We start from the raw sequence: 23845 nt of genomic DNA on the forward strand, positions 1-23845 counted from the left end.
TGTTAAGAATAGTTGATCCTCTATTTCTGTGCAGATTTCTATTGGAGAACTTAACTGAGTAGCCTTTCTTTGGTTTAAATCACAGAACCCATTTCTCTCATTAGCTCAATACTACACTAACGAATGAGTGTTGCTGTAACTAATGGGCCGAGCTGGGAGGGTAAGCTTTTGAGGAAAGATGCTATCTTTTATTTAAATTAGTTCTTACAGTGGGGAAAACACAGATGAGTATTTGAGTCCATAGGATTTTCCTCCCATAAGGCATCTGTAGCCAACTCTCTAGTCAGTCACTCCTGATGATTTGAATGTTTAAATAGCAGAAGAAAGCTGATTTGCTTTAATTAATTGAATGCCCTAACAGTAGGTCAGTATGTGGCTTCCAAGCTGGATGGTTGGACCTGGTCCTTTATCTGTCAGTCAGCTAGCAGCAACTTCCATAAAAATTTAGCACAACTTGACACCTGCATGTCCCTAACATAAGGAACCCTGGTTCTTGGGGCAGTAACGAGCGGGTGAAGAATGAGCCAAATGACTGGAAGGAGGGAAGTTTTGGGAAATGAGAGAGAAGAAACAGCATCCAGGAAGAACTGCTGGCTTCAAGGTGATCCCAAACCAGCCTGAAGGTCCTGAATGGAAAAATTCTTCTTCAACATTCCCTCCAAGCCTGTTAAAAAAACTGAGTCAGCCTCACAAAAACCATGATTTCTCTTTGACAGCATTAGTTACACTATCTAATGGATTCTGAGCTTCTGGCATGCAGCTGGGGCTCTAGGGACCGAAACCAAATGTTCTTTCTGCAGTTGCTTATATCAGGAACACGTAAAGAATCAAAAATGTTAGACTTGGCATAAATTGTAGTAACACAAACAACGAGACTACCAGTCTTTCATGCCCTTCCCCATGCATCTTGCTAAGGTGCCGCTGCAGGGCTTTCGAAGATGCAGAGGTGGGATATTGTGGTGGGAGAACTGTAGAGTTGCAAGGCATACCTGTAGGAAGCCGGGCTTTTTGAGTTTCATCGCTAATCATGTCATCACTTTTTAGTTTTGTTTTGGTTTGTTTTGTTTGGGTTTTATTTTTTGCAGTAATTACTAGATTCAGGAGGCTCATGCGTTGCTGGGAAGAAATTTTGTGATTAGCTATATCTGCAAGTAAATAATATGGCTGGGAATGAGTGGGTGAGTAAGGTGGGCTCTTTCGTTCTCTGCGCTCTTTAAGATCTGTTAACCTGGGGGTCTGAGAAAGCAGTGCAGAGTCTACCAGGCAGCCAGTAAATCTGTCAAGCATCTTTTCTATAGACAGGAAGGAACCTGGTTATTTTTGTGGTCAATATGCCTGGCCAAATTTAATGTGGTGAGGTTTTGGTTTTCTTTTTTTGTTCGTTGGGGTTTTTTTGTGTAGTAGTTTTTGGGTTTTTTTTTTAATGGAAAATAGGACATGATAAACCAAGAAATTATCTAAATATTTTGGGGTCTATTTATCATGTTTCTCCTTCAAATTCTCCTCTCCTTGTCTAGGAGAGATTTGACAGTGCAGCAATTTCAGTTCCTTGATAGTTTTAAAGCTGAATGTGTTAATCTGGGAAATATGAACCGTAATGTGGCATCATAGCCAGTCATACAGCCAGGGCAATGAAAACCTAATGTGGCAGATGCTACAGAGTACAAAAAAAAAAATCCTTTGGTCTAAAGTATTCCTCAGCAGAAGTGGCTTTGATATCATGCCATTAAGCTCTGGATAGGTAGATGCCAATGACAGAGAACCCTCATGAATAACATATTTGCCAGTGGGATCTCTTCCTTGGCCACCTGCAAACAGAAACAAAGCTCAAATTCAATTAAAGTGTTCATTGCTTGTTGATTTGATCACTCAAGTATGTATGAGTACTCTGCACCTCCACCCTGGCTTTAATATGAACATCTCTAAGCAATTCAAGTGCAGTACTTAGTTAATGTGATATACAAAATCCCTTTGAGGTTCTGCACCTGATGCTGTTCAGCAGTAGTTTGAGGCGGAGGCAGCATCGGAAGAGGTTGTGGGAGCAGTGTGGCGGGGTGAAAGCCAGCCTGCCCTGCTCGTTTCGGGACTGTGGGGAGAGGGAGCGACTGCTTGCCTGGAGGGGGGTGGGAGTGGGGGAACAGTGTGGGGAAAATGACAGCCTCTGAGTCCTGTAAAATAAAAGGCATTGGCTATCTCTGTTCTCCTGAACACCCCATGGGGGCATACCAGCATCTTCCACTGATAGCACGCTTGAACAATCTGGCTCTTACTGGTGTTGCAGTCTTGCACCTGCCATCCTGATAAAATCCTCAACCTGCCAAGTGTTTACTCATCTGTGGCGATAATGGAGAAATACATAATTGACTTAACTTGAGAGCAACCCGCAGTGCTACCCCAGGCCAGCAAAAGCCTGGTGAAATATTGCAAAGATGAAGGAGTGTAAAGTGGATCTGTGCGTTTCCTTTAGCTGCCTGGGAAGGGTGCTTGTTCCAGGCCAGCACTGGTCCACACTGATGTCTGGGTAAATGTTAAACGCCAGAAAAATGCACTCTTTGCTGTCCAGCAGCTAACCCAGAGGAACAGAGTTGGGAGCTGTTGCTTACAAACAGAATTGCTGTGTAGGTCCTGGGCTCTATAGGGGTGTACGCGTGTATGTGGGAAGTGTGTTTATGTATATCCCAGCATGGTGGGGGCGGGGGGGTGGAATTAAGAAAGGGAAAGACCTTGGCTTTCCTCCCCTACAATGTGCCATATTCTCTTATACAGTATGGAAGAGGCATTGACAAAAAGGATCTGCATTGGCAGGATTACTGAGAAAATCCCAAATGCGAAAATTGACTGGTATCACAGATATGTAAAAAAAAAAAAAAAAAAAATTGTGTGAGATGTTGCTGAGGTTAGCAGCACAGTCCTGAGTTGTTCAGGGGCAGAATAAATTCTTGAGAGAATTACCCTGAAGGGAAAGAAAATAAAACCATAGACTACGGTTAAATGCAGAAATTGCTTGTATGTTTAAAAAAAAAGAAAAAAGGCAAGTGCAAGAGAGGGGGGAAAAGGAGAACTAGAACTAGGGGGAGAGGTTGAGAAACAGAGGGAGTGTGAGCAAGAGAGAGAGGGGGAGAGGGAAGTGTGCTGTACACTTAGCCGAGCAGCAGGAAGAAAAGCTTCAAACAGAGGATTTTTCTCAGCTTTAGATGTCTGCCAGTTGTTTGCAGGCACACCAGTAGCTATCTGTGATGCCTCAAAGGATGTGGACTGAAGGCGAGTCGGAGGGACTCCAGACTCTAGGGATTGTGGTGGTGGTGTGCTCCTCTCTGAAACTTTTGCACTACCTCGGGCTAATTGACTTGTCAGATGGTAAGAGAACTTCCAAGTTTTCCAGCTCCTGTTTACTTTTGTTTAAATCTGTTTCAGTAAAGCCACTGTAGGTAGCAGATAGGCTGTGGGAAGGAAAGCATTGTCTGTCAGTGCACTGATTCTCAATATTGTCTTCATCTTTATTAAGAATAATACAGGCTGCACAGGGGGAATTATGTTTTATGCTTTATTGAGGGCTTTTGTTTGCTTTTGGTATATTACCATAGCCAGAGAGAATCTGAAGCTATGATTTTTTTTTTTTTTTTGCCTTGTGTATTATTTTATCATACTTTCTTAATTAATTTTTCTTATTGTTAATTCTTTTTCTCTATTGAAAATAAATTAGTACCAACCTGGAAAAAGGAAAGTCTCTCTTGGGATAATGGAAGCACAGCTGATAATTAGGTGCATGATTTCCTATGGCTACCTAAAACAATTCTGTTGTGACATTTGCAGATAAAAGACGTGATGGAATGAATGTGAATAAAATAAAACTTCTCTGTATTTACTATTCCAGGTACTTCAGCAAAGTAACCAGAAGCAAAATAACCTAGGGAGAAATATTTCTGTTTTCATGTGTTGAACTGGAAGATTTGGTCTCTCTTAATCTTACCAATGTATTGAACTTTTTTTCTTAAAGGTTTTCCTGGCTCAGTAAAGCATATGTGTTGTAATAATTAAGTGAGCTTTGGGGATCATGTTATCCGTTCATAAAGGGGTGTAAGTATCACTGAATTTTGAAAGAAAACAACTACTTGATGAAGCAAATGAGGTATTTTTTTAAAACAAAGGGACCCCCAAGTCAGAGTGTGTTCTTGCTTCAATCACTAATTGTGCCAAGTTTATCTAGCAAAGGAAGTAGCAAGGATAAAATATTAGCATACACGCCAATGTTATTTTATTCAGATATTATCTTTAAAATATGGGTTAGCTAAGGCTGATGAAAGATTGAATAAAAGTAGAGGAAATTTATATATTACATATGTTTTACTGGATAGTGTTAAAAACAAGAAAAGCAGATGGAATTTTAACATTGCTACTGTAAAATCAGTGCTGTCACATAATGCTAGAAATCCTCTGCAGGATTAGGAAGAAATATGAAAAATGGCCTAAATAAAAGAGTTATTTCATTTAGGCGAAGAGAAGATGTAAATTGGCATGTATTTGTCATTACATGAATGTTGATGTTCCTTATTACAAACTGAATATCATGGGAGCTTTTAGTTTACTCCTAGAATGTCACTGGAGCTCAATTATATAATTACACATAAATTAAGATCTCTGACAATGACAACTGATTTCAAATAATGGCAACAGAAGTGCTCACCTTAAAAATAAGCTGTCAAGTCAAATGCTGAGGCAATTGCATTGCTACCTGTTTAACTGCAAGAACATTTCTATAGCTTCTTTCCAGACCTAATTACTGTTAACTCCAGTGCTCTTTTCAAAGCAATTGCTTTTCCTAGGAGAGTCTCCCCAGTGTTTCCCCAGCAAAGTCAAATGTGTGACAGGTGAGGGAGTTGTCTGGTCAAAGATGAAATGAGCAAAAGTGAGCAAACAGTCCCAACTTGTATTCACTGAACAGCTCTGGTCGCGTTTTGTTTGCGGTCATCGGTCCGTAATCACTCAATCCATACAAGTACAGAAGGGTATAGCATTTTCTTTTAACCCTTTCTAAGGGAACGCTATCAAAATTACTGATACACCTAGTTCCTGATTGCTGATGGATTACCTGACAGTTCATAGGAGTGTGATACTGTGAATCTTTTTAGCTTTGGATAATTTTCCTTGGAGTTCTTTTTTTCTGGATGCAAAACAGTTCACTTGGAGACCATGATATATTTATTTGGTACTCATTAAATTAGATGAGCTTGTGTTTTTCCCTTCTGACTCTATACCTGTGCTAAGAATTACTTATATGTGTTAACAGTAACATTAATGTAATGCAGGTGGTCATTAATATAGTGCAATGCAGATTTTAATCACTTGGAAACCTTTAAAGGTGGCATTAAACTGTTTTCTTTGTGCTAGGTGGCAGCGATGGGAAAGGTTTGGTGGGTGCTTATACCACAACATAAATGTTTCTAACATCTTTATAGTCGCTAGAAATTATCAGTGCTTTTTATTTATAAACATCCAGAAATTCCATGTGCTTTCTCATGGCTGTGTGAAATAATACTAAAATAAGAGACTGAAATTGGCTATATTCTTACTGCTTTTTAGAATTAGAATTACTCTGTCTCCTGTAGATGGAACAGGCTTACTTAAATGGTGTTCCTTTGTCCTGTGTGAAGAAAAAAAAAAAAGAACAAAAGCAGAGTGCTTAATCTAACGTAAGAAGCAATAATTATGGAGAGGGAAATAGTGTAGACAGTAACTTGGAAAATGTGAAATTTTAGAATTTGCTGCAGCTGAATGCATGTTTGCTCAGTTCCACCTTCTCTGTTCCTTATGTTCCAGAGGTGAGGTCCTGTTCTTGCTATTAGTTCATTCAGGTGTTTGACTGGAAATGACCAAAACCAGAGACATTAGTGGCAGTTTTAATCTCCAAGCACAACCTAAAACTGTTGAGCATTTTTAAATAAAATATCAAACCAATAGGAGAGAATATTTTGTGTGATTTTGTTTTTCCTGATTTCTTTTGTTCCACCTGCATTTCAGGTGGAGCAAGTCTATGTGAAATGATCCCCTAAAACTCAGCCAAACAGAAGAGCTCCAGTAAGATCAGACCTTTGCCAATTGCACTGCTCGTGTTTTCTGAATTCTTCGTTAAAACATTCTCATTTGCTTAAGACCGAGGGGGCGGGAGAGCAGGGGAGGGAAGTGTCTAGATATAGTTGAGGCAAAATTTGTCTAAGTAAAGAGAAAAGTTCTACAAAGCGTGGGGCAACTTTTTGTGACCCTAATAGACACAGAAATGTTGATGACTTGTTGCTTTATGCTTCTCTCGCTGTTCTGTCTTTGGGGTTTCGTGTTTGCTGGCTGGGTCCTTGCTGCCATTCTGCGCTTTGACAGAGAGCTGCTGCAGTCTCGTTAGGTTGGTTCCCAGCTCCTGGGAGCTACACACAACCACATCCAAAAGGGTGGGCTAGGAGTTGAGGATGGGTTTTCTTTAGTGCAACAATGCATCTACAAACAATTATATGTATTGCGTATCATTTGGGGAAACGTGATGAAACCCTTGTACTAACTTATGGCTGGAGACCAAAAACCTTCTCGGTAAAGTGAGAGTAAATTCTGTCTGTATATTTGTTTTATGAGTTTGGCTTTAACTCGGCTTATTTGCAGAACATCCATCCATCCTCTAGGTACCCTTGAAGCATTCATAAATTGTATTTCTTCAAATTAGAGGGATCCAGAGCAAATATGAATTGTGCTTTTGGACTAGTTCAGTATTGATTGAGTAATACCTATGGCAGGGTATAAAACCCTGAAAATAAGTAGAGTAAAATATACCATCAAGTATATTGTCAGGGCTTTAGGTTTTTAATGCAGGAAAGCCTGCTTTCCTTAGTTGTAGTCACTTATTTTATGACAGAAGATTAGAAGCAGGTGCTCAAATATTTTTCTTGATTGAATAAATAAATTCACAAATAGGCTATCTCAGATGCTTCAGAGGTTGTTACTGTATGTGCCCACATAAATCAACAGTATGTCAAAAATACATTGCCAGCTGGTAGATTTCAGTTGCTACTGAGAGGAATAATTTTAATATGATTGCCAGTGGAGATGGGGTCTTAAAGCCAGTTCCCTGTACCTTCACGAGAATAAGTGCTTCCAAGTCTCTCTCAGTGCGCCTGTTTTCATGTGGTGTGTCCAGCACAGGATGTTATATGGAGAGAGGAGACAGACATTGACTGTTGTATCAAGTAACCCTTAAGGTAATCCAGACCTGAGAACTACAGGCCTGTTCCTCATAGTGCGTTTACTTGTCAGCAGCTGAGTTCAAAACAAAACCAGCTGAATCCTGAAGCAGGAACTCTGCATGAGTCCAGATCCTAAGTAACCACGAAGAGCTAAGATTTGTAATCTGCTAGCTGGGCACCTCCAATTGTATTACTGTTGCCTGTGGTACTGTTGCAGGTGCTGGGGCTGGGAACAGGGCAGTGCTGGCAGAGGCTGGAGCAGTACACAAATGCAAGAGGCCAGTTCCTTTCCCCACTATGCCAGTTCCTCCTTTTGTTATATTCATGCAATTATTTTTACTTCATAGGGAAGATAAGAATAACTATTGTTCATACTCTTCAAAGGGCTCAAATGAGAGCTGTTGTAGCAGGCCCCTGAGCCTGTGCACTGCATCCTCTAGTCCTCAGTTACTCTTGCTGTAGGTGATGCAGTTTCTCTTTTGTTCTTTCCCACCAACATTAACTGCCATTTTTTTGTTAAATGAATAGTGTACCTGATGACAGTTGCTGGCTGGATCTTGCTGCTTGCAACTTTTTTTGTTTCTCAAGTTTTGCTGCACTGTGTTCTAATGTGGCACTTTCCTACCTTGACTTCCAGTCACGCTCACTCAGATGAGCTGAGAAGTACAATGCAAATTAAACAACTTTAAATACAAGGGAGTGAAAAATAAAATGTTTGTGAAAGTTTCTGAAAACGGCTTCCATTATTTCATGTACCTGCCTTCCTCGCAGGGACCTATAAAACTTTTAAAGTTTAAGGCTTCTTAATATTTTGAGGAAAACAACTGTTAGCCTTCAGGATTGCTCGACTGCACTTCTGAAAACCCCAGTTAGTTGTATAACAGAAAATAGTATGTTGCAATATCTCACTGCAGTGAGAATATTGGCCTGCCTCCTCAGGTGAAGTTAGCCTTGTACTGGCCCTGCTGTTACGAGTCAACGTCTTTATTTTAAGGACTGCTCTTTGCAAGGAAAGGTGGATGTTTTGTGCATGGTTCTGTACCAACTCTGATAGAAATCATGCATAGTTTGATCTGGGACAGATTTTGACGTTGTTATTCTTTTGATAAACTTTCCTCTTATATGTGTGGTCATCTGCATACGAGGTAGCACACTTCTTTCCTCTCGTACGTGAAGTTAGGTAACTACTTCTGTTACAGGTGTCAGTAGTTTTGCTATGAAGAATTTTTGTGACAGGGCCATCCTAGATCTGTATGAAGAGTACTGAGGGCACAGTAGCCTTCTTCCCTTCCCTCTCAGCACCATCTGCTTCCACGTCTCACAGCAGTGTGAATTTGAATGCTTTTAGCCCTCAAGTTGTGCATGAGCTGTGGTGGTGTACGCAAGCAGGCCCATGTCTTCATGACTCTGTGCAAAGTTATTATTTTTTCCTGTTCATGAGAATGTAGGGAACTGAATCAATTTGGTAGATCAACATTTTGGGCTATGGTTCTTACTGTCGCTATTAAATCCCATCATCTCCACTAGATCTCTGTTTTTTCATGGGATATTGGTCTGAGTGAGTTTATGCAATTATTTACTGTTCAGCTGGAAACAGTGAGACCCTGGCTCGGAGATGGCAGTAAAGATGTATTTTAAAAACCCCAAACAAACAACAAATCTGTGGTGGATTGCCAATTTCAGAACCTTGCTTTTTTTTATGGCCAGGGATGTATCATGGTAACGTTGTGTTTGTACATCCGTGTTTGCATTGGTGTACCACACTTTCAAATATTCAGCTCATTTAGACACATTGGTAACTTGCAAGTCCCACATTACAAAGGGAGGCAGTCAGAAGATAAATGCCTAAACTATTGCTACTGCTTAGTCATAATACTTCTGAGCAGGGTCTTGCTTCATGAGGATATTATTCATGTCCATATAGTAAAACAACATTGCATAATGTATACCCATGAGGGGACAGAGCTAGGGTTGTGCAGCCAAAATTAACTTGGGGGGCTCCTGGTTGTTTGATATCTTGTCTGTGCTCTCCTTGCATAGGGTTTTGTCCATGTAAATCTGGGCAAGTGCATTATATGCATTTTTAATCTATTTCTATTTTAAATCTATTCCTATTTAGCTTTTAAAAACTTATTCCAGCTAATTATTACAGGTTCCCTGTAATGAAATCTCTGAATTTGTTGCAGCACTTTCAGCTTTCAAGGTTTCCTCTCTCCTGCAATTAGATGGCCCCTAGACTTCATTATACAGCTGTTGCAGAAGCTCCTGAAGATTGGTAGCCTTGATACAGCCTGAGCTGTTGGCTCCCAATTGGGGATGAAGTGATTTTCTTGGCTGCACATCATCTTCTGATTTTCCAGGCCTGGTGGCATTTGCTAGTGCTTAAGGAGTCTCTCTAGATTAGCTTCTGACAGCCGCTTCTGATGGTCTATGGCTTTTCTCTCAGCTTCAGCTCTGCTAAGGAGGGGGAGAGGTTTTGACATTGTGGATTAATTGCAGTCATTCCACTCCCAGAGGAACTTAATTTGAGTTGATCGTGCCATTGCTGTCTTAACAGTGAAGCTTTTAGTGTCCAGCAGTCTTTCAGACAGACAATTCAAGCCTTTTAACTGGAAGGGGTTTGTTCTAGCAGCAGAGATTCTGCCTCAACCCTCCAGATCTATGGAGTCGTTCAGTTAGTAGCTGTAATTACTCATGGCTGTGTGTTTACCAGAGCAGTATTGCACTACTCTGCTGTTTATCCTTTGATGTTTATTATAGTTGCTCTCCAGCTAACCTTTCTCTTAAAATAGTAATTTCATATTCATTTGTGTTCACGTGGGAGTAAAGCTTCCCATGTTTCACAGTTCTCTGTCCTGTGTCCCCTTGTGTCTGTGTAAAACTGCCTCGTGTTTTTTTTCTTGTGCCTTATCAACTTACCTCTGCTCTTCATGTCACGCTTCCCTGGCTTTCAGATTTCATCTAGCTACATATACTGTTTCCATTGCTACTGCAGCTGCTGTTTTGCCTCCTTTTGCACTCTTGTAGGGTTTTGTCCCTCAGCACCCTTGCAGTGTCATCAGGGTTGTGGAGCTCAGAGCCTCAGTGTCCCTATGACAGCAGGGTACTGCCCTTCAAGGAGCAAAGCTGTGTTGACTGGCTCTGTTCATCTGAAATGCTACCCCATCTTTTGCACTTCGTCGTGTTAGTGTCCCTCTGCTTTATCAAAAGGTTATAAATGTCACTGCTTTACAGAACCTGTGACCTGACACGAAGTTCTGCTCTTTTATATTCTCTGCCCCGGGGCAATCTCATCCTCCCAGCTTAGTACTAAAACCTACTCTTTTTGCTTACTTGAATTTCTGTGTTCAAGCAAGACTAACACAAACTATGTGTATAAAAAAGTAACATCAAAGCTGCTAGCTGGTCCTCTTTCCCATGGAGGCTTTCTGGAACATTTACTTTGTCTTTAGCACATAGTCTGGTCCAGAGACTTCCCTGCAAGTGTTGTCTGCTTGTGTATTTGATTACTGCCTTCCTGCTTAAGCAATCAGGAGCTTTTTTTTATTTGATTATTTGCTAAGAGGTGGAATTAATAAAGTACCCCTTTTCTAACTCTCTTAATGCTCACATTATCTGTCTATTGCTCCAGAGGGAACATTTAAGTACTCAGAAGTGGGAAGTGGCAGACTATCATGTCTCCTACACCATATCAGCAGATACTGATCTTTATAAAAAAGATTACAGCTATTGCCAAAAATTGTAACATTTCTACAGACAGAATCATATTTACCCAATTCCCCAAATGACAGTATTGCATTTTCTGTCTTTTCTAAAGGGAAAGGGAGAGCAAAACAATGAACTGTGATGCTGATCCTGAAGTAGAGACTAGCAGCTTCTTCCTTCTGTACTAATTTATCCAAAGAAGTGGTTAGAAAGCAGTTAACATTTTGCAGCAATTCAGTAAAAACATCTTTCTTCAGGGATATTCAATAATGCTGAAACTTTTGTGGTTGTTACCTCACAAATTCCTTGAGTGAGACATAACAATTAAATCAGTTACTTAAAAGCATTTACTTTCCAAATTCAAGGTTAGCATCAGTAGGTACAAGTATCCCACAAGCACCCTGTAACCCCTCCCCAGTCATGTTCTTTAATTGCTGGTATAGCTCTTAAAGAACTGCATCACTCTGTGGCTTCTTAATTCTGGTCCATGCATTTGTGATGTGAGACTCTGTTTAGGGGTCCACACTGTCAGTCCAAAATTACTAAGAGGTAATTTCAGAACAACCGTAATACCGAGAAGATGGAGAATGCCCTTCCTTCTCTTCTATGTGACAAAAATACACCACCTGTGTTTTACAGCTCCTACCTAAGTAATCAACTATGCAAGCACTGAGTCTGAGATCAATAATATTTTGTGGGACTATCACAGGGGTGTAATTCAATCAGTCATCACTTAGGATGTATTCTGTGTTTATGTTTCCACTTCGGCTTTAACAGTTCTGATTGAATAGATACGGATTTTATTTTTAGTCTGTTTCTACAATAGTCATTCCATGTGCAGCATGGCAAGCCTTCCTCTTCAGAAAGCGTCTCAGCATCACCAGACCCTTCTTCAACAGAAAGCATTGCAGAAAAAAAGTAGTATTTGCGTAGTGTTTACCTGTGGCAGCAGAGAGGCTAGGAAATGCTATTTTCATGTCCATCCACATTCTGGTGCAGAGGCTGCATCAGGGTGTAGTGGTGAAAGATACAGGAGTGAAGTAAGACTGTGTAGAAAAACAGAGCAACAACTTCCTTTTGAAAACACAGACCACATGTTTTAATGAATCAACCTATGTGCCATCAACAGAGAGCCCAGCACAGCAGACTGCATGTAAATGTTTTGGTGGAGTGAGCACGACTGAAAGTATAGAAGTGCCCTCTGTGAAATTCTGCCACAGATGGCCAAGAGAAGAAAGGGATGTGCTTTCAGTGGGATGGACAGTGCTGGAGGGGAGGTAAAAAGTAGACTACTCTGTGAAATAGAAGTGCTTTTTGTGCTGTATGTGCTAGTGTTTGAAGAACTTGGGTGTTGAACTGACTTAGAAGTTTGTTAACGGTTTGAAAAGTGCAGACTTTTGTGATAGTGATGAATCAGCTAGGTGACTATCGTAATTAGTTGTTTTACTAAGCATAACTTCAAAGGGGACTACTTGGACCTTTTTGAAAAAACGTGGTAGGCATGCAAAAAGAATATACCACAGCAAAACGTAACATATCACACACCATAATTCCATGATTTCTGTGCTTCTGTTAATTCCCATGTATATAAAAATGCAATAGTACAAGAGTTTTGTACTTATTTATGTATCTTCCCTTCCATCTTGCCTCTCTCCCTTCAGACTCCCTTCCTAAATCCATCACTTTATCTGCTGGGTAGCAGGATGTTAGAAGAGGTTAATATTCTGTAGACTATTTTAAAATAAATTGAGTAGAATTGCAGAAAACTTTGTGATGGATAGCCTCAGTTTCATTGCAAGGATTTTTGTTTGGCTTTCTTTTTTTTTAAGATAAAACATGTAGCTGATAAGCTTTTCCAGCATATTTCAAAAGAGAAGGATCTTGTGCTTTACCTGTTTTCTAGAGCTGCAAGTGAGACTATGGACTGTAACATGCTGCATCAAATCCACCTTGCAAAATAGCAAGCTCCAGGTAGCCTCCCCACTTCAGAAACAGCATGCGTGAGGCAAGATGTGATGCCATGCAATGCACTGGTATATGTGGATTCACATCATATCAAATCGCAGTGGGGGCAAATGCAGGCAGTGCGGAGCAGGGTGGAGACTTTGGTGCATGTAGTGCCTGCAAAGCAGATGCTTGTTTTAAGAAAAAGCTAGTGTGGGTTAAGAAAAATCCATGCACAGCGTTTTCTAACCTGAATGGCAGCATCATTGAAGAGGAGTTTGTCCTTGTGCAAAGCTTATTTCTGAGAGACTGTCAAAGCTATTCTTAATTTATAACCTGTGGAAGTGTTGGCTACAGAAGTTAGAGATTCCCCAATGCTACTGAACCGGGTGTCAGGCTGCTTGGCAGATGTTACAGTGTCTGTGATTGATCGGTACAGATCAAATTGGGTGCACTTGATGAGCCTGATCTTCTGTTCTCTCACTGTTTATTGTCTCTTCCCCTTCAAGACCTTTCTCTGATGTAATTTGGGATGGAAGAGCAGTTGGATGATGGGGAATTCAGGCAGGATTGTGCATCAGTCCCATGCAGGTTACTTTTTGTAACAGGGAGAGTGTTTCCAAAACAGTGTAATCAAAAAAAAAAAAAAAACACAACCTCCTGAAGGTTAAAGCAGAATTTTTAAGTATAATCTGGAGGGATTTAATTCTCACAGGAAGGTTTTGGTTTTTTTCTTTCAAATATATTACAGCAGGAGAGTTGCATAGTGTCAACAGATGTGAGAGCTGCAAGATGATAGTCCAGGCTTTTCTCGTGGAATTGAAACACAATAGAGTTTGAGGGAGGCATGGCAGCTCTGCAGGCTGGGTATATGCAGCACAAAGGGAGCTAGTGTTTGGTTGCAGATTAATGTATAAATGATTGAAAATCTTAGTATGTTCTTTAGCAACATGTGATGATGTTAATATAGAGTACTTGTGTCCAAGCATATACATCTGTTCTTCCAGACCCCTCCCCAATTCTTATCTGCTTTTGCTGAAAATGTAATTCATATCCCCACAACTCTGTAATAAATTAAATAATTTATATATACCAATTAGCTGTCTGGAAGATGCCAAAAGATACTCATTTCACCAACCCTGAAACTGTACCTCCTTCAGAATTAAATTAAAGCACTCTGCAATGTTAACACCATCATAAAATTTCTAGGGTAGTTAATAGCATAGAAAATGGATTCTGTATGCAAGGCTCTGCATTTGTGGGCTACAGAACCACTTTGAAATGCAGAATACACACAGAGGCTTCATCCTTCTTGAATTCCACGTGCCCTCTCCATTCAAGTCCAGAAATGGTGAGAGCAATGAACAATGCTGCACCCCTGAGAAGAAGGGATTCCTGTGTTGGAAAAACAACTTGTCATTTTGCTGCCTTTCAAAAAACAATAACAATAGGAATCACAGTGTTGTTGGTGAAGTATAAAATTATGTGGTCTTATTTTAAAACCTGCTTCACATTTATTGGCTCTAGCTGAAGTCCTCTGACAACTTCTTGTTTCTGGTTTATGCTAGTGAGAAGAGTACCTGTCCCTTTGAGCTCTCTCTGTACCTCATAAACTCCCTTTTTCTGTTGAGAGAGGTACCAGAGAGCATCAGCTGGGGCAGTGCTGGTCATAACCGTTCTGCATCTGACACTGTGTAGTAAAGTTTGGACAAAGCTATCCAGCTAGTTTATTCTCAAATTCTAGAGCTTTCTCTGCCATAAACCTGCCCATTGATAACTGAGATAAAAAAGACCAGGATCAGCTTTATAAAATAATCACGAGGGCTGCAAATCGTCAATGCACCACTGACCTAAGTGAGTATGTGGGTAAGAGGGAGATGAACAAACATATATAACACTATCTCCAAGTACTCTCCAACCTCAAATGCTTTTCATCTTAAGGGTTTCCTGTGTCAAAGATGTGCTTTATGTAGTCACCTTCAACAGGTTTCTCTTTGATTGTTGCTAGAGAAAACAATTCTTTCCTGAAAGAAGCAGCGAGCAGCTTGGCTTGTCCTCCTGAAGGACAGCAGCAACAAGAGAGACATAATTAGCCTTATAGTGTAAGTAGTGGTGTAGGTTCTGCCGCCTTTGCTTCAGGCGTTGTGAAGATCACAGTGCACAGCACAAAGTTAAGTGGAGCCCAGTGCTGGTTGTGCTATTAGGAGCTGTAGAACTTGAAAGAACATAAAGTAGCTGACGTAGGCATGAATATGTCTTTTTGAATGCTGTTTAATTGCAGTTGTTTAGCGTGAAACCTTTTTGTTTAATAGGAGATCTTGGAGGAAGGATTTGGCTTAGTTCGATCAAGGATATGGGATGCAGAGGGGGCCAAAGGAAAAGTGCTCTCATGACATTTCCATCTGTATGGTTTGGGGTTCTTCTTCGTTTCTGTCTCCCCTTAATGGAATTTCTCAATGTGTTTTGTTTCTTCAGTCCTGCCACTGCATTGCAAATGGAAAGGATTCCTTTTCTAGATGTTACTGGAATTGTTTTCCTGAGTGAAGCTTTGTGAACTGGGCTCCTTGTGTCTCCAAGGAACAAGTAACTGGGAGATTAGTTGTGCTGAAAGAGCTGACCACTCACCTTTGTGGTGACCAGCAAAAGTCTCTAAACTAGGAAGAAAAAAATCTGCCACTCGGGAAGAAATCTTCATCAGACCAAGTTGTTGGTTGTTAAAAGGTGCAATATTAGAATATGTGGAGAAGATGCTCCTTCCAGGTACACTTCCTAAATGTGAAGATGAGAAGAGAACTTATCTTTTGGTTTTGTATAAGAGTTTAGCAGAAAGAACAGATAATATTTTGTGATTTACCAAAAAAATCTTTCTTTTTCCTCTTGCTTCTACCCCCTTCTTTTTGGTATTTTTAAGGTGATATTATGAGGCTCTTTAAACCAGTTTCATTACAGTTAATTCCCTATCTCCTCAGGCAGCTGCAGCTTCATGTACCAAATTTTTATTATACCCAGAAGCCTTCTGCCTGCTAATAAATAACGGTGGTAAATTTTTATATGAAACAAATGTGGTTTCTCATTGCAGCAGAAAGGAAAATAAATCTCTTTTTTTTTTTTCTTTTCATGCATCTTTAAATTATAGACATTAAATAGTACGAAAACAGCATTCATTTTAAAGAGACAGGGCCAGATTAAAAAAATAAAGGTAAAGTTCTTTGACTTATGCCATTAACGACAACTTAGATCATCATTACACAAAAGGTGTTTGGAATCTTGTAAACAGATATTTTTAAAATCATTTTTGGTACAGTCTATAAAGAGCAGTCAGCTGTGCTTTCTGTTCTCATTCCTGAAGTGAGTTCCCGTGAGCAGTGCCAGCCTCCGCAGTGCCCCGAGAGCAGGCGAGCTGTCCAGAAGCGATGTGTGCGGGCAGGAGATTTACCTTTATCTGCAGCAGGAGGGAGGGAAGGGGAGGGGGCTTTAAGGCAGGAGGAAAAGAAGAGGGTGACCTGGGGATGATAATTTGAACTCCAAGAGCCTACCTGGGTTTTGAGGATGCACCCCTGTCCTGGCCCTAGGGCAGTCTCTGGGATGGCTTTGCTCTGGTGGGATGTTAAAACTTGCTCATCTCTTTCACTGATTTGCCAAATTATCACAGACACATTATTATTAGTAAGTCTCAAAATGAGTTTGGTCCAGCTTCTAATGTTGTAGCTGAACCACTGCTCACTGACATGAAGCATCACTAACATAATCTAAATACTAACAGTTTGCATGCTCATCTCCTTGTTTTCAAAAACTTGCAAGAATCACAAGAGAGCTCCTCTGACATGCCATGTTTTGAAATCCAGAATCATTTCACTTGGTTTCAATAAATTTACAGTTGTAGGGGGAGACATTTCTTTTGGCTGAAGAACATCCTTGAGAATTTCAGGGTAAGGCTGCTTTTCTGGAAGAAATTGAGTTAGAGAGGCTTGTAATTGGAAAGGGATAACTATTTAAATAGTCAATATAAATGGAACATAATTAACATTACCTTAATCCCTCTCCCGTGGTTCTTAAATCTACACATGGGAACCTCAAATTGAGGATGCATGTCTAAATGTATCTTAATTAAGTCCTAATTAATTTAACTACTTAAACAGTTAATCCTTTCTCTCTTAAAATGAAATTTCACACTGTGGAAAGAGTAAAACGTTTCATTTGTCCATTTTATGCCCACCGCACTTCCTGACAACAACGTTGTAACGGTCCACGATCCCACCCAGCAGCAGGACTGGGAAGCGAAGCAGCTGCTCGCGGTGCCCACAGGCGATGAGAGGCCGGGGCTGTGCCCCCAGCGCTGACCTCGGTTCTGCCTGGGTCGCTGGCAGTGCCATGCACGTCTGAAGGTCCGCTGCTGGGCTGACAGTGGGTGAGGGGTTTTTTAGGCACAAACAGTAGAAGAGAAAGGTGAAGGTGCCAGACCTGTCCCTACTGCCAGGAAGGGCAGCGGTGCCCTGTCCCCGCACCTCTGGGCTGGTGTGGCTGCCCCGGGGCAGGAGGGTGGGCTCCCAGCTGCTGGAGCAGGGCTGGCAGCACACGCTGATTCCAGCTGCACAAGGCTCCCTTTATGTGTCTTTGTACGTGCAAAGCTCTAACTCTCCGTTTTTCTATTATTCTGGCATTAGGCCAAAGCTTTATTAAATGTCTTGTAGATGATTAAAAGGGGAATTGAAATTACAAGATGAAATCTGAAGCATTCAGAAAGAGAATTTTTCCTTCTTTATTCTTCACACACTCCAGTTAAAATATTTCAAGCTCCATGTTTCTTTCTGCCTAAAATAAGTAGGAGGGAGCACTTGCACAGACAGGTTAGGCTTCCCTAGGTAGATCCTAGACCTTTTTTTAAAAACTGTTCTTAGCAATGCTCTCCTGTCTTTTTCTTACTCGTTTGTGGACTACTATTTGACTTCCTTAAAACAGAATGGAAGAATTGGAACTATGAAACCTAATATATTAAAATGTTTTTATGGCTGCTTTAAAATCAAGTCACTGATAAGAGCTGATAAGCACACATGTGAGCAGCATTTGCTCTAAGTGACTGGTTTCCCAGTCTTGCTCATATTGCCAGCCATTTCCCAGTACTCGTGGGCACTATATTTCCTCATCCTGGTTGCACATCTGTGTTGCTAAATGAAAGTAATCAGAGTCAGCATGAAAATTTAATAAGCTGCATTCTGGCATTGGTCATGTTCTCAGTTGTGTGTCTGTTTTCTGCCTGCAGAAGTCCTCAGACGTTGTCAAACCGAGCAGCTCCAGTGTTTACAAGCACGGAGGTTTATCAGCCTCAAATTGCTCTCTGTTGGTGGTATTTTGAAAACAGACCAGAACTCTGTTGCCAGTATTTTTAGGGGGGTTGATCAAAGCCAAGCCCTAGGCTGAGAAGCCATAAACCTCATGGACTTCCCCTTCCAGTCTGAAAATTAATGTTTCAGAAGCAGAAAGATCCTTAGACAAATTAGCAGAATTTAAAACTTGTAACTTCAGCACAGTAAAGTTTTAAACAATTATGTATTTTGTCTTTGTGGTGACTCATCAAGTGTGTAGTTGGTTGCATCTACATCCTAGGCAGGGTGTGTCTTACAGAGTTGAGCCTTGTGGCAGGCAGTCCCTATTGCCCTTTCGGGAGAAGTAGAATAAAGAGAAAAATGAGAGCAAGTTTTGTGCTTGTTCTATTAACGTTTTGCCACAGGAACGAAGTTTTGAGGTTCCCAGCACCACTCCTTGGGCCAAGTTGTGGAAATTACTAAGCTATTGTCTTATTTTCTCAAACTTTCCTACCTTCTCTGCTGGGGTTTCAGCTCCCTGCTTTGCTGTCTGGCTGGTGACTGCTACTGGTTTGGCTCCTGTGTGGGAGTTTAGGGAGGTCTAGCTCAGTTCTGCACTTGCTTTGGTGTATGGTGCCAGTATATTTGGTGTACTGACCATGGCAGAGTGGTCTATCACCATATGTGTGGCAGGCTTGGGCTTTGGCCCCTATTTTATGGGGTTGCTTACTGCTTGGTACCAATGTGTCTGGTCTTCTGTCCTCCCCCCTCCCTGATTTTTATGCTTCTCAGTGGGACATAGAAACCAATGCAAAAAATCTTCTCATCTTCACACTGGGCATGTGTTTCTGTTTGCTCACTGAAAGAAAGGCCCGAGTGGCTACGGGCACTTCCAGAAGGGATCTCCTCACTGCACTGAATAAACTTGATGGGTTCTTGTAGGGTTTCAGCAGACCTTTGTAGCCTGCCAAGCAATGGGAGGGAGACCTGAACTCCTGACTAAAAGGAAAGGCTTAGCTGGAAGCTGTTTGCTTCCCTGAGTGCTACCGCGTCGAAACAACTTTTTAGCGATTCCTAGTAAAACTCCCATCTCATTCCTAGGGGAGATGTTTTAAATCATCTTCTACTAATTCTCTGAACACTTAAAGCTGGATCAAAATGCTCCCGTGAGATTTGCTCTGCCCCCGTATAAAATTTGAAGCTGCCTGCTGTGGGCTGACGAGGCTTTGCAGAGCAGCCCAGCGCATGCTCGCCGTCCTCGGGAGGAGCGGGCGTGGGAAGCTGCCCTGGATCGCTTCCTCTGTAGAGCGGCTCAGAGCCGGTTAACCTGGAGGCTGCTCACGCCACTCTTCGGAGTAGGAGCGCAGGGGAAGGTGAGGGGCAAAGAGCAACTGGGACGGCACAGAGGGATTAGCGGCCAAGGAAGTTGACTGAAATAGCTGCTCTTGGGAGCGTCCCCACAGGCAAGATACAGCCTTGGCAAAAGGATTCTTTGTAAGGAAATAAAATCTCCGTTAGGTGTCTTGAAACAAATTATTGCTTTCACGTTGGAGTGTTACTAACTCCAAAGAATCTAGTGTGTTGGATGGGCTTTTCTTATTTTTTGATTAACATCAGGAGCTGACGTGTATTTGGATGGAGAGTTTCAATGAGCTAATGCCCTCAGTCCTGGGCAGTGGTGCGTACACATAAAAGCAAACACCTGATGTATGGCTGTCTGCGTTCAAAACGCTCGAGAGCAATGATTAAAGATGTGACTAAGGAATTTGAATGAGTATATAGAGACTTAAAGCAGCTCTATTTCTGAGTCAGGAAGAAGTACGTAGGCTGTACTTAAAGAGACACTAGTGGCAGAAGCGTGTTTTAGGCAGTGTTCATTCATGTCAATGTTCTGTAGACCCACTTCTTGTTCAGCTTCTTGTCAAACCAGAAATTAGGATGTTAGCACTTTTTATGAACAAGAAGTCGAGGCACTATTGGCTGCTTCCACATATTTCTTGAGATCAGATCCACTTAAAGGCTTGAGGTGTAGGTGCTGCCCACTGACAACATACCTGCAGAAATACAGCCCATGCCCACCGCCAGCTCTCCGTTCCGAGGTGAGGTTTGGGGCGGTCACCTCCCCACAGTCACATACTGGGCGTTTCGGCAGAAAGCCCTTATGTGAGCACATGCATGTCGGTAAAGTTTCCCATGTCCTATTGAAAAATCTGGATGTGTATTGGAACAGTATTTTTTAAGCAGTTTCTTCTGTGCAAATAGAGCTTAATTGGTACTTATGTTCTGCTTAATTATGCTTCACATTTTGGAGCAATCTGCTCAACTTAAACACCAGTACTGTGAAACGGAGAGAAGCAGTCCTTTTGGGTGATACTGTCTCATTTGGATGTGATGGGTAGCGGGGTTATTTAAGAGCGGTGTTTCACTCCTCAGTCCTGCCTAGACCAAAGCAATTTGTACTTTTTATAGGCTTTGTGCAGGTGAATTGCCATAATGTGGTGGTGAGCTGTCCTGTCTGCTATTATAGGAGGAAAATTGTTCCCAAATACACTCCTACTGGGGCTGCTAGCATTGCCTTGTAGTTATATGGCAGTCTGTTTTACACACTGCTGGTTCCAAACAGGATGATGTGTATGTTAATAAACAAAACAAAATCTTCTTTTTTTTTTTTTTTTTTAAATAAATGTGAGCAAACCTACGTGTGTTTTCAGCTTGGGAAAATAAATATATTTCTGTTTCCGCTTTTAAAAAAAAGCGTACAAAGCTTCAGTTTAAAAAACGAACAGATTTTAAGAAATTGAAACTTAAGGCTAAAGTAGAAATAACTAATTTTTCTTTTTTAACGATCTTTACTGTGGAATTTCTGTTGTGCAGAATTCCAGCGTAGGTGCCCGGCTATGAGGATACAAATGGTACAGCTCTGCTCATTTACTGTGTAGTTCCCAGTAATGAAGTAAAAAATCTATGGAACTGGGTAACTTAGCAGAGAAAAAGCTGCCAAGAGTCGCTGCACTGTAAATAGACTGAGACAAACTGACCACAAACATGGTGCAGGTGGAGATGGCTTCTGCCTGTATTACAGTGAACTGTGAACATTTGTGAGAAATGAAACTTGAAAGGTTTTCCAAAATTAGGTTTTCCAAATCACAGTCAAAACTTCCATTTCTGTGGAAAATAAGGGGGTTTAATTTATTTTCCCAATCTGGAACATCACCTTGGGAAGAGTGAGATCTCCCACAAAACAATCTGAATTCCAAACAGCTTCAGTGCCCTGTTGGGAGCTCAGGCCAAGCTGCCCACACACCCAAGGGTGGCTCACAGACAGGGACCTTCTGTCCCTCCTGGCTGTGGGGCACCCACCGGGAAGCACCAGCCTGCAGCAGCATGTGGCCCTTGGGCGGCGACGGACCCAGCAAGCTTTGGCTGTCCTCGCTCGGAGGCTGCTGCGGCAGTCTGTCATATCTGTGGTGCACGTAGGTACTCGACCAGCAGCGGCTGAGCCCAGGCGTGCCTTTGGGAAGGCACAGCGAGACTGTCGATGAGAATGTAATGCACATATACACACATATATGTGTGTGTACACTCTCTCTCCAGGTGAAAAGTCCCAGTCCAGAATAAAGAAATCTCAGGTGAGGCTGCAGCTTTGTGATTCCCTGCAACTGTGACCTCAAACACTGTGTATGTGATGAAGAGTGTCCGTTATAAGGGTTTTATGTAGTTTGTGTTTGGCCTTGCACCATTGTCTACTCATCCTCACCTTCCGAATGGCTGCTTAGTTCTTGTGTCAGCTCTGCAGCCAGTGCCAAGCGTATGTAGTCCCACCTGTTCAAAAAAGGTGCCTCTGAGGGGAAAACAACTTAGGTTTTGGACTGTAGTTAAAACCTGCCTGAATGCACAAATGTAAAATTCTGGTTTTCCCATACTAACCCAAGAATAAGATGTCCTTGAATTAGTCACTGAACTAATTACTATTTCTGATTGCTTGATTCTTCCACATTATATATTCATTGATTATTGTTCTTCCAAAAGCCTTTTTCTAACTCAAAGCTAGAGCAAACCAGTGTTCAGGGAAATCTGTGCCGCAATGAATCAGGGACTTGAAGTGTCTGATTTGCTTTTCAATGAGAAATAAACCATTGGCAGCAATAATTCATCTCAAAGAGAATAAGTCCATTTGTAATGCATTGTCTTGGCTCATCAGAGGTTTTGTGATGAATAACCTATTCCAGAAAAGAAAAAAAATTAAGTTCAGTGGCTTCATTTATAATTCAGAAGTCTCCCATGACTATTTCATTTATTAAGTGCCCTCTGAAGAGTTTCTGATATTTCTTCTGAAAAAAGCATCACAGTTTGACTTGACATATTCTTACGGTTTTCCTTCTCCCTTGCTGCTTTGGAATCAAAATCTTGCCTTGGTCCCAGCTCGCCCTGCATCTCCCAGGCCAGGGGAACCCATCTAAGGCCATTGGCTTCATGCCACTGTTCTGAGGAGATTGCTGCCTCTGTATCCTTTATTTGCTCTCTCTGCACCTTAACAAAACATGTGTGGGAGACTTCCACAATGTAATTTTTTTTCCTCAAGTGGTAATTAGTGATCTAAACTTTAGTCTAGTACAAGTACAGTAATGTGTTTAAGCTCTTAGCTTAATGCTGTGAGTAGCTGTGGTAGGAATTTTCTGCCAGGCTAATTACCTGTCAATAAGAAATGGCTCTTCTGCAGGACTGATGTTTGTGAGGATGGGGGGTTTGTGCCCCTCACTGCAGGCTGGGGCTGCCCCTCTGCTGCTGCCTGTCGTGTTTCCAGCTATTAGACTGTCGGGGAAAGGGACATTTCAGTGCCGTTAGCCAGATAATAATTTTTCAGGAAATAGGATTTGCATGAACATTTTTCCATTTTCTGTTCTTCATCTCTATCCAGGACCAAATTAAAGAAAATAAATAAATAACAAACTATGACCTTTAACAGTGGATTTCTTCCTCTATCCAGGTGTGACTGTGGGTATCTCAGAGTAACCTCAGTTCTGTCGCAGGCTCCCTGTGTGACTCTGAGCAAATCTCCTCACAGAGGGGCAGCTGTAAACCAAATGCTTGTGAGCCAGGGCTGCCCAGGCATGCCACAGCCTTGGCACGCAGGAAGAGCTGCTCTGCTCTGAGCACTTGTTCTTGACAGCTAAAATGGAAAGAATGCTCCCTATGCTTTGTTTCCTGCTGAGATGATAAACCTTTGGTGTATGAACTGTCTCTACTATGTATTTGTGCAATGGCGGGACCCTGAGTTCAGGATCACTGATATAACTGGTAGAGACCAGGATCAAGTCAAGCTCCAGAAGGGGAGTTATCCTCTGCGAGCCCAGCTGGGTGGTGTAAAGGTCTCAGCCATGAACATGATTGTTCCCTGCAATGATGCTCAGTGCTATCCAGAATACGTTTTAATACAGCAGGTAAGCTTGTTATATTACACTTGTGCATATGAAGAAAGTATATAAGCTCAAAATTTATTAAAAAGCTTTGCGTGTCTTCGGGTGCAAAGACCTCAGCTCTGGATTGGGAAATTGAACTCAGATTGCTGGAGACCAGGACAGGGCTCTTGGGAGTATCACTCTGTGTTCATCATCTTCTTATTCTCTTGCCTGGGTTAGATGAACTCTGTGGTCTGACCCAAGACAAACA

At 41.6% G+C, this 23845-nt stretch overlaps 1 protein-coding gene across 3 annotated transcripts in view; it reads left to right on the forward strand.

The window, feature by feature from the left end:
* The window catches only part of KCNIP1 (potassium voltage-gated channel interacting protein 1), a 259487-nt gene that overhangs the window by 202754 nt on the left and 32888 nt on the right, over window positions 1-23845 (forward strand). Inside the window, exon 1 of one of the 3 annotated variants that reach the window (XM_068417190.1) lies at window positions 3249-3357. The exons of the other annotated variants lie outside the window; for them this stretch is intronic. Coding sequence (XP_068273291.1) covers window positions 3249-3357 — 109 coding nt within the window. Of the gene's footprint in view, window positions 1-3248; window positions 3358-23845 lie in introns of those variants that run through there. 3 annotated transcript variants of the gene reach the window in all.

The sequence above is a fragment of the Nyctibius grandis genome, chromosome 22 (assembly GCF_013368605.1).
Source record: "Nyctibius grandis isolate bNycGra1 chromosome 22, bNycGra1.pri, whole genome shotgun sequence".
In the NCBI taxonomy this organism is placed as follows: Eukaryota; Metazoa; Chordata; class Aves; order Nyctibiiformes; family Nyctibiidae; genus Nyctibius; species Nyctibius grandis.